An 11,386-nucleotide genomic window follows, 5' to 3' on the forward strand; every position below is an offset into this window, starting at 1 on the left:
ATTTATGTTGTTTACGGATTCAATTGTATTTTTTTTTAGGTCAATGACCTTATTCCTTTAAGCTAGGACTTCAGACTTGGGATATCTAATGTAATAAAAGAAAATAAAAAAAATTGAAAAAACAAAACATGAAAAAATGGTTGAATTCTTAAATATAAATATAAATTGGTTCAAAAAAAAAATAAAAAAATAAATCATACCCCGTAATGGAAAGCCCTCTCCCCCTGTGCTGTGTACTCCATTGAAGCAGCTAAGCTAGCTATTCTTCTCCTCCCTTTGGATTTCTCTGCTTTTTCTCACCTAGTCTCATTTCACAGTGCCGCAGGTGGTAAGCCAGTTCTACACTTTTAGAGAGAGAAAGTGAAGGCAGGAGAGAGAAAATGAGGATAGAGAGCAGCGAAGAAGAAGATGACTTCCCGTCAATCGAGACCGTAACCCCTCAGTCCAAGATCGACACCATTTATCAATCCAACTCTGAGAAGGTCCGCTCTCCTCCCCCAATTTCTTTATGTGAGGCTAAAACGAGTGAATCATTTACTAATGCGAACTGAAAGTTTTACTTGCTTGGCATTTCATTCAGATAAGCTGCCTTTTCTGTCTGGTTTTCTTCATTATTACTCTGTATTACTTTGTTTAATTATTAATTTTGTTTCCAAGCTGGGCTCTCTTTCGTTTGGGTTAGTTTTATGGAGAAATAAGATTTTAGGCTTTTAGCTCGCTTGTGTTCATGCCATTGTGCTTATCATCTTAAATTGTTTATGTATGTGCTGTATCAATGCTATGCATATCTTTCTCTGCATCCTAAAATGAGCATTTTTGGAAGGAAGGAGCTTAGTATTTATTTCGGATTTAGGAAGAAAAGAATCCTTAGACACTCAACTGAAATGGGAGTCAGATGCACCTGGTAATTATGGAGTGAGTGAATGAGTACGATTGTAATGGTGGAAATTAGGTTGGCTACTCATGGAATTCTTAGCTATGGATTTTTTAGAGGGATAAAGCATGAAAAATACGTCACAGCTGCTAAGAATTAGCCTTGGAGTTTAGCTTTGGATATATGCCATGGGCTAGTTGCTTAATTTTGGATTCTAGTTCTTTGCATTTCACTTGATCCCCATTGCACATCCTGTGATCATGTTCAAGATGTGGTAAAATTTGAAAATGGTTTCCCTTTGTGCTTTATATGATTCCTCTCATTCCTAGCTGGCTAAGTTTAGAATCCATACCCAAGTTCATGGCACCACGAATATAAGATGACACTATATTTAGCTATTGATACAGGATGACATGTTGAATTTTAGTGAATTTAGGTGTATATTCTTATGTGTTGCTGAAGTTTACACTCAGTGTTTACTAAGATATTCATCATACTAAGCAAATGACACCCTTTTCTTATCTTATCTTCAGTTTTAAAATTATTGCTTTAGTGAAATGAAAATTCACATTGACAATCTTTTCTTTTCTTATCTTTAGTAAAATCCACAATGAGACTTTTTTTTCTTTAAAAAAGAAGAAAAAGAACATTTATTTGATACCTAAATTCTTGGTAGATTCAAGGGAGAGGCATGCATGTAGACATGTAGTGCCTCAATTCTTATTGTATGCTTAGCTCTTTCATTTTACATTTCTTATTTGTGTTCCAACTTCCTGATTCAGAAGAATGTGCACTTAGCAGTTCAATGTGTTCAACATTTTGAATTTTGCTCTGTAAAACTCTTTTGTTCAGTTCTAGAGAATATACTAAAGCACAAAAGTTTTCCATATTTTACGTATCCAAGGAAAAATGGAAACAACTTATAACAGTCTTTCAGTCCCTTGTATCTCTAAATTTCCCTTTCTATTTGTTCAGTGTTATGAGTCCCACCCACTTTGATAAAATAAGAGAGAACATATGGGTTTATAAGGCCATGCGTTAGACTAGCTAATTGGTTGGATTCAATCTTTTAGTGTGGTTTGACCCATGTGCATTATAGCCCAGTGACCCTAGCCCAATCTTAGTTTGTAACAGTCAGGTCCCACAGGCTAATATATCAATTATCTGATTTATGCAGGGAATCAGAAAAATTTCTTTTGAGCTTTTGGAACTGAAAGATGCAGTGGAGAACATGTGTGGGAATTCACGCACTAAATGCTTGGCCTTCTTGAGGTATTCCAAGATCATACTTTCTCAAATTGACTAAAACTCAAACAGAGAATTACTTGACAGTAGTTAATATATGTGTTTTACAGCTTTTTTGAATGTAACATCTTCATCATTCTTTAAACTAAATATACCCTGCCAAAAAATAATCTGAAATACATTCTTCTTGGTACCATGCACTCTTGAGTCCTGACCATTTGTGATAGATGCACGTGGGAATTCCTAAATAACATTTGGACTGAGTTTGTGGGGACATATTGATTTGGTAGGGTTAAGGAACCATCACTTTAATGCAAAGTGTTCTCTCTATCACTTAAACTGACCATGCATACACCATTTTAAGGACAGGCTGCACTTGACTGATTGGTCTTTTTATCTATCTATTTATTTATTTATTTATTTATTTATTTATCAGTATTATTGTTTTTGGCTATGAGGATAATCATTCTTTCAGCATACTCTCTCTCTCTCCCTCTCATTTTGTCCACATTATTTGAAATGTATTATCATATAACAAAAAGGGATGCTCAAAGTAACTTGTGGATTGTGCATTTAGGTACATTGGTTCAATGAACAACCTATAAATATGAAAGATGTCCTCTTCAGGACACTTTTTCTGAGCATTGGAGGATCCCTTTTAACTCTGGCAAGAATACACATCCAAGTCAATAATGTTGCCACTCTTGGGTTTACATGAACTGTTGATATGTTTCCAGTGTGATGTTTCTAGTTTGCTACAAACTTGAATATATTGATAACTATTACTCTTGAGGGGTTTAAAAGGTGTTCTGAACTATTGAAAACTGACAAGTTAGATCAAGATGTGTAGAAGGAACCAGGTATTGTCATGGGCATTTGAAAGCCCTTATATTTAAGTCCCAGCGTTCACCTAAAGACTGAAACTTTGTTTGCAAGTGAAATAAAGGAAAATGGAGGAAATCTGTGGGTGCAGATGGGTTTTGGAAGGCGTGACAGTGGAATTAGTGCTTGACATTTTCCTTAATAGATTATTTCTGTAATCTCATTAAATTAGGCTTTAACAAACACCCCCATTATATATTAAATTTATTGAATTGTATTGGATTATATGATGTGTAAAACAGTGAGGGATATTTATACTAACTAGAGGAAACTTGATAGAGAAACCAGGAAACCTTCCATCTCTATGATTCGTAAGGTATTAGGAAACTAAAGTAATAAACAACTCCTGATACTACAAGAGTTCAAGGATTCTCAATGTTGAATTTATATATCCTTCCTAAACTGAATTTAAGAATACTCTTAACTATTCTAACATGAAGAGTTAATGAATAATGATTAGTTGAGATTTGAGAAAAAAAATCTATGACAAGAATATTACTTTGATACACACACACACACACACACACACTCAGGTTTGAAACTCCAGTTTTTACAATCCTGTGTTATATAGTGTGCATGTTCTAGTCCAAAGGTAATTGAGCTCCTAAATAACCTTTGATGAAAATCAAAATTACTCATTATAACCTGAAAGCTTTTACCATTGCTTTCACTTCCCTTGTATTTTTACAATGTTACTGATAATATGCAATTAAAGAAAGATGAGGTTATCAAAATGCCCCTTCTTATCATCCAAAGAAGGTGCTTTCCTTGCAGTTAATTTTAGATAAAAACTTTGAATTCCGTTTTCTCTAGATTAATTTCCAACTGGCCTGGCTTCCTTGCTTTGCAGAAAAATGTTAGGTTTGTATGAAATACTTAATATAACATTCTCATTCATTTTCATCAATTCGCCACCTTGCTGCTTACTTTATTTCTTGACTTATTTCCCCTAGAAAGATTTGCAGTTCATGCTGTAATTAATTTTTCATTTTTCTTATAATTTTTTTGTTAATATATCTCTTTATTGCCATGCACTAGTATCATTAACTATGGCAGTTCTTAAACATGATCCATTTAAGCAAATTTATTTATGCTCACATTGAGATTTGCGCTAATTTTTACTTATCAAAAATAGGGAGGGAAAAAGATTAATGCCATTTTGTAATGAATTGTAGGTTATCAGAAGAAGTGGTGGAAATGAATCATGAGTTGAATGAGTTAAGAAAACATATTTCTGCCCAGGGTATTCTTGTCCAAGATTTGATTAATGGTGCATGTCAAGAATTAAGTTTATGGAGCCAAGCTAATGCTAATGTTCTTGAAACTCAAGAAAGTGAATTAGGAGATAATTGCTTAATAGATGCATCAGAAGATGACCATTTGTCATTTTTGGAAAGTATTGATATTCTTCTGGCTGAGCACAAAATTGAAGAAGCAATAGAGGCAATAGATGCTGAAGAGAAAAGTCACCCAGAGATGAGAAGTGTGGGAGAGACTTCGCCTACAGAACCATCAGCTTATAGGTCTGCTTTGTCTAAAAGAAAAGCAATGCTTGAGAAGCAGCTTGTTGAGATCACCGAGAGACCTTCTATTGCTGTCGTTGAGCTCAAAAGGGCTTTGTCTGGTTTGTTAAAGTTGGGGAAAGGTCCTTTGGCACACCAGCTACTTGTCAAGTCAATTAGACTTCGCCTTCAGAAAAAAATTGAAGCTTTCCTTCCACTGTGTTCTTGTTATCCTGAAACATACTCAGCCACTTTGTCTAACCTTGTATTCTCTACTATTTTATTGGTGGCTAAGGAATCGAGTTCAATGTTTGGTGATAATCCTCTTTATAGTAACAGAATTATTCAATGGGCAGAAACGGAAATTGAATCTTTTGTAAGGTTGGTTAAAGAGCATGCACCCGTTTCTGAGACAGCTCCTGCTTTACGTGCAGCAAGTTTTTGTGCTCAGACTAGTCTTAACCACTGCTATGCCTTGGAACAGCATGGCCTAAAACTCTCCAAGCTGCTCTTGGTTCTTTTGCAACCATATATTGAAGAAGTTCTTGAGCTGAATTTCATACGAGCTAGAAGAGCAATTCTCCATTTTGCTGAAGATGAGGATATAATGCTGTCACCTCGTTTTGCATCTCCATTATCTACTTTTGCCACACCATCTGGTAGGCTGCTTGTTGAAAGTGGCATGAGATTCATATATGTTGTCAAAGTAAGTTAGAATTGTTAATGCTGGTTACCTGGTTTATTGTCTTACAGTTCGGGTGGTGTGAGTTTTGCACACATCTAATTTTGGTAAATATTCTCGCAAAGTAGCTTACTACATTTCCTGGCTCATTGGGGATTATAATATGAACATTATAATATTTTCTTTGTTGTGTTCAATTGATTTATTGGGAATCACTAGAAACAGGTTTCTGATGCATCCATCCCTCAAGGAATCAGTAAACGTTTTTTCTTTTTAATCATTGCAGGAAATAGTTGAACGCCTAACCCAGTTAGTAATTCTGCACTTTGGAGCTAATATATTGATGAGAATTTCACTGCTTTTTGACAAGTATGTGGATGCTTTGATCAAAGCCTTACCTGGCCTTTCTGAAGATGACAACCTCACAGAGCTTAAAGAGTCTGTACCTTTTAGAGTTGAAACTGATTCTGAGCAGCTAGCATTGTTGGGGACTGCTTTTACCATTTCTGAGGAATTATTGCCAATGGTTGTCTCCAGAATTTGGAATGTACTCACTGAAAGCAAAGAAGCAGATAGTGGGATTTCTGAAGTTATAACACCTTCCTCAAATAATACTGTAGAGGTTAAGGAGTGGAGGCGCCATCTTCAGCACTCACTTGACAAACTCAGGGATAGTTTCTGTCGACAATATATTGTGAACTTCATCTACTCTAGAGATGGTGATGCACGATTGGATGCACAAATTTATTTAAGCGGGACAGGGGAAGATCTGGCGTCAGAGTCCGAACCTCTTCCTTCTTTGCCATTCCAGGTATTCCCTTGTTAAATTTCCACCATCCTTCTGCATTCATACTATTTATGAGTTTTTCACTTGTCCTCTACTAGAATAAAAGGAATAAAATGTGGTTATAGTGATTTATAGCCAAATAGATCATAGAGATTCTGTTTTCCATTTAGAAAACAGTTTTTAAAAGTTTTCCAGTTTTCAAAATGGAAAACTGTGCTAGTAAAGATGTTTTCTGTTTTTTTATTCTTCAATTCAAATTCTCCAGTTAGTAAGCGGGCCCTAGAGTTCTTGTATTCTACAACTCATTTTTATTTTGTTTAATTTTATCGATTAGAAGTAATACCTTCATGGACATGTAGGCTCTATTTGGGAAGTTGCAGCAGTTAGCAACCGTGGCTGGTGATGTTCTACTTGGTAGGGAGAAAATACAGAAGGTTTTGCTTGCCAGGTTGACTGAAACTGTGGTCATGTGGTTGTATAATGAGCAAGATTTTTGGAGTATTCTGGAGGATGAGTCTGCTTCTCTTACACAACATGGACTGCAACAGGTATTCACAATACCGAAACTGCCCTTATTTGGTTAACATCTCCAATCAGAGCCAATATTAATGGGAACTAATGTACTCCGTATTAAGGATAGAGAGAATGGAGGGCAATGCTATAAATATATATTGGTTAGACCACGAGGTGTCTTAAGTAGACTCTAACTATAGGAGGCATCTTTTAAGTCCATATCATACTCAGATTCCCGTTTGCACCGGTCAGGGCAATGCTATATCAGATTGTTAGTACTATGCTAAAAAGCTGCATTTACTTTCTTGTTATTGCTCACCTTTGGGCTATGGCATGAAAGTCCCTCTCTCTAACCATGGCATTCAACTTCTTGTTTGACAGTTAATGCTAGATATGCACTTCACTGTAGAGATTGCAAGATTTGCTGGTTATCCATCCAGGCATGTGCATCAAATAGCATCCGATATAATGTCTCGTGCAATCAGGACATTTTCGGCTAGGGGCGTTGTGCAAAGGTTTGCAGCTCTTATATACTGTTTAATCTTTTATCCTTCTGTCCTTCATGCAACTAAATGTTTCATTCTTGGCAGTGCCCTGCCAGAGGATGAATGGTTTGTGGAAACTGCAAAAAGAGCAATAAACAAGCTTCTGTTGGGTGGGTCTGGATCAGATACGTCCGAGATTTACGACGAAGAACATATAATTCACGACGAGTTTATCGACTCCGGCTCACCTTCTTCGCTCTCGTCTCTGGAAAGTTCCGAGTCTTTTGCTTCAGCGCATTCAGGCGATTTTGGTAGCCCAAGTTTCACTGATTCTGAGAACTGAGTCTTGATTGTTGGTAGGTAAGGTACCTTTGAATGTCATAGATATGATGTTGTAATGTTATAAAAGAGGGTAGGGCAAATGATGTAGAGAGATTGTTTGTTTTGCAACTATGTAATTCAACAGGAACTTCTATTTTTTTTTTAAATATAAAAATATATTCATCCCTTTCTAAACTTTTAGTTGTCCATGAGGCCTAAACTTTTAGTTTTCCTATCGTCCAATTTTGCAGGTCTTCCCAGGTTTTAATGTCACTCAAATTTAAAATATTTTTTAAAAATAATTTAAAAAATACTCCGTAATTATTTAAAAATTAAAAAAAAAAAAAGTTTCGTCTCCGGTCATGAAGACGAAGGGACCTTCGTCTCTATGGTAGGAGACAAAGATACCTTCTTTGCCTCTGGCCGTTGTCTCCGGCCATGGAGACAAAGGACCTTTGTCTCCATGGCTGAAGACAAAGATTTTTTTTTTTTAAATTTTTAAATAATTTAAAAATAGGACAATTATGCCATTCGGAAGAAGTCTTCTACAGAAGAAAAGCCTGTTACGAGTAAGTGGAGAGGAAAGATCTCCAGAGATTCTTATCTCATTCCATTCCAGTGGCTCAACCAGTAACCAATGGCGAAAACTCAAAAATCCATGGTTTCCCATCAAAAAATTCTATACAATTCTGAAAGGGGGAAATCCTTTAAAACATTTGTTTGAATTCCCCTGGTGGGTGGATTGTCTGGGCCAGCCGATATCTCTTCATTCGGACCAGGAGAGAGAAAGTAAGCGTTTTTAACCATTCTGCCTTCAAGAGCCTTTATTGGGACATCGTCAGGCCAGGCGACATAGCATTAAAAGAATTTAATTAAAAATATTTATAGGATTTAAAAAAAATTATTTTAATACTACGGAGTAAATAGAAAAAGTTAATAGTGTGGTACAATTATTTATCCGGAAAATTGGTGAAGTCACAGTAAAGTTAATAGTGTGGTGTAATTATTTATCGGGAAAATTGGCAAAGTCACAGTAAAGAGAAAATGAGGCAAATAGGTAACTTTAACGTACGAGGGAGGCGAAGGTACGTAGTCTGGAAAAAATGGCAAAGCGAATAAGTCACTCTCACCGTACGAGGTAAAGCCAGTCGGCAAAAATGGCAAACTAATCACTATCCAAAAATCTAGCAAGAACTCAACAAGTCGCTATGACAACGGAAAAAGCAAAGCCAATGGAGAATTGAAGCCACTATATCTACAATATAATGCCTCCTGAAAAAAAAAAAAAAACATTCCAATCAGACTTCACATATAATACTGATCGAAATAATGGAAGTTATTGAAATGGCGCCAGCAGAGAACGCCCAGAAACCACCGGCCTTCTCCGGCGGCGTTTGTTCGACTTTCCTATCACTCATCATCACCGCATTGGCCACAACGTTGGATAAACTCAAGAACCTGGTCAAGCTCAAGGAACCAGAAAACGCAATAATCCAAAATTTGGAAAAGCAAGAGCTTAGTAAAGCAATCTATCAAGTAGGCGTTACCTTAACCGTTGGTCTGGTTGCTCTGAGGAGAGACAAATTGGAAGCTGTGGAACAGCTTATGGTTGTGGCAAACGCAACGGGCTGTGTCCTTATCTTCAACGGCCTTATGCTCCGCCAAAACACGCCCACGTTTGCGACAACTGCGGAACTTGTCGGAGTGGGCATAGTATTTGCTACCATTCATTTGATGTTCTCCATACATTTGGTGTGGTGGCTACGAATCATCCTAGCTGTCTGCTGTGCCTTCTGTATTAGACCTTTGATAATGGCGGAAGTAGGTGCCAAGAACAAGAAGGGTAATGGGCTGGCCACCAATTAATTGTATGTGTTTTAATTTATGTTTAGTATGGGATGCCAAGAATTGGCTCTGTTACAATGTAGTATCTGTTCATAGCTACTTTTTCAATCAAATGAAGCACAAAGAGCCAATATCGCCTTTACTAAACTCAGAATTGAATACGATTTGTTAATGTTATTTTGTTCATGCTCACATTTTTTTTTCTTTTCTTTTATGAAAAGAGAAATTTATCATCACTATCTAACTGTCTAGTCTATTTGTAAGATGGACCATTAAAATAAAATACATTTTAAATATACTTAATGTACATTCTTTGAATACTAAAGGTTACCAAATAATAAACCTTCAACACTAAAAAACAAAGAACCTTCAGTACACAAATAATGTACCTTAGCTTCAAATATATTAAAAATGTTCCTTATGTTAGTGGTCCACAATATAATTTGCCCAATCATTATTTCATGAACCATGCATGATTCACCTTGTAATGTGGACTATTGACCCAAGGTAATTTTTTAATATACTAAATGTGCATTTAAATGTTCATTTTTTGAAGATATATTACTTGTCTGCTAAATATATATTATTTGATATCTTCAGTATAAAAATAATGTATTTTTTAATTAATACTATTAATAAAAGTAAAATCATCTCCTTCAACTTTCCCGCACAAAAGTGGAAACAAATTCTGCCTAATTTTATAAGAAAAACAATTTATTAATTATTATTTACACCAATCTATCTATCTATCTATACTATTAATAAAAGCAATATCCTCAACTTTAACTTCCCGCCCAAAACACTCTTATATTGTTAAGGTTTGCGTAATATTGTAAAATATGGTAATACAATAATTCCTATTCATAATACAATTGTACATTAAAATATAGTAATACAATTCATAATAAATTATATTCTTATCTACGTTCCTATCCGTAATACCATTCTAGATTAAAATTACTAATCATAATAATACAGTACATATATTTCCCTGCAATGCAATCTATACTTGTCGCCCAAAACACTACACTGTTATACTGTTAAGGTTTGCATAATATGGTAATACAATTGTATTCCAAATATTCTTAAAATATTATAACAAATTCATTCCGTGGAATGCATGGGCAAAAATACTAGTATATTAAAAAATAAAACATTTATTCGTGCACAATATAATTTACCTTTCTTATTTAAGCTAGTTAATTTCCATCAATTTTTTTAATGATTCTGGCAGGATGAAATGGATTACTTCATGGCATGTTGGCCCAAATAATTGTTGGGTTGGCAAATTATTGTGCTGCGTGGGCGCGTGGCCACGGTCCAAAAATATTATCATTTGTTAAAATAATATATATTATGTTTTAAAATAATGTATATTATGTGTTTGAATAATATATATTATGTGTTAAATAATATACGTTATGTGTTAAAATAATGAAACATTTGAACTAATATAATGTATTTATGTTTTTGAATAATGTATATTATGCTTTAGAATAATATACATTATGTTTTAGAATAATATACATTATGCTTTAGAATAATATACATTATATTTTAGAATAATGTACATTATGAGTTATTGTTGCAGCTGGGCGCGCAAAAAAATGAATATAAGCAAAACGTTGTTTTTAAGTCCTGGCCCACACATCTATGAGATAACATCGTGCTGATAACGTGTTGTGAATTTCAACATATCCTCACGTGAATCATGTGTAATTGTAGGCTCAAAACAGTTCTTAAAAAACCAACGTACGGCCAAAGACGTGGTCTAGTGGTACCCGATTTACACTCTTACATAGAGGGGAGTGGGTTTGAGTCTCAGTAAGGAGAACTGGATAATAATGGTACTTAACTCCCTGAATAAAGAGGTAGTGGGACATTAAATAAGGGGTATATGAGATAATAGCCACAAATAATTTGCCTTCTTAACAATTAAGCTAGTTAATTTCCATCATTTTGATGATTCTGGCAGGATGAAATGGATTACTTAATGGCATGTAGGCCCAAATAATTGTTGGGTTGATTCAGCCCAAATCTTGATCACCCAACCATTTTACAGCGTGTTAATCGTTATATAGTGAGCCAGGTCCACCTTTGAATATCATTATTTTATTTAAATAATTATTAATTCCACATAGGTCCTTTGACTATTCCAAATTTAATTTCAAACTATTTTTTTTTCATTTAGCATCTTATATTATTATTTTTTGGACGTTTTTAGTCTTTCTCATGACCTTTCCAATTTTT

General features: G+C 35.0%; 1 protein-coding gene across 1 annotated transcript; it reads left to right on the forward strand.

Annotated features, from left to right (window-relative positions):
* Nucleotides 1-210: 210 nt before the first annotated feature.
* Nucleotides 211-7,486, forward strand: LOC116027923 (exocyst complex component EXO84C). Its single transcript, XM_031269706.1, has 7 exons — nucleotides 211-482; nucleotides 2,052-2,146; nucleotides 4,177-5,209; nucleotides 5,472-5,996; nucleotides 6,332-6,520; nucleotides 6,867-7,000; nucleotides 7,076-7,486. The coding sequence occupies exons 1-7, from the start codon at nucleotides 381-383 to the stop codon at nucleotides 7,311-7,313; spliced, it is 2,316 nt and encodes a 771-aa protein (XP_031125566.1). The 5' UTR covers nucleotides 211-380; the 3' UTR covers nucleotides 7,314-7,486.
* Nucleotides 7,487-11,386: the final 3,900 nt, after the last annotated feature.

This window comes from Ipomoea triloba, chromosome 8 (genome assembly GCF_003576645.1).
Source record: "Ipomoea triloba cultivar NCNSP0323 chromosome 8, ASM357664v1".
Classification (NCBI taxonomy): domain Eukaryota; kingdom Viridiplantae; phylum Streptophyta; class Magnoliopsida; order Solanales; family Convolvulaceae; genus Ipomoea; species Ipomoea triloba.

Excerpts from the sequence above, each read along its gene's own strand:
- LOC116027923 (XM_031269706.1), top strand. The coding sequence starts at position 381 with ATGAGGATAGAGAGCAGCGAAGAAGAAGATGACTTCCCGTCAATCGAG. Across the intron at positions 5,997-6,331 it reads TTCCTTCTTTGCCATTCCAG|GCTCTATTTGGGAAGTTGCA; the intron begins GTATTCCCTTGT and ends ATGGACATGTAG. Across the intron at positions 7,001-7,075 it reads GCTAGGGGCGTTGTGCAAAG|TGCCCTGCCAGAGGATGAAT; the intron begins GTTTGCAGCTCT and ends CATTCTTGGCAG.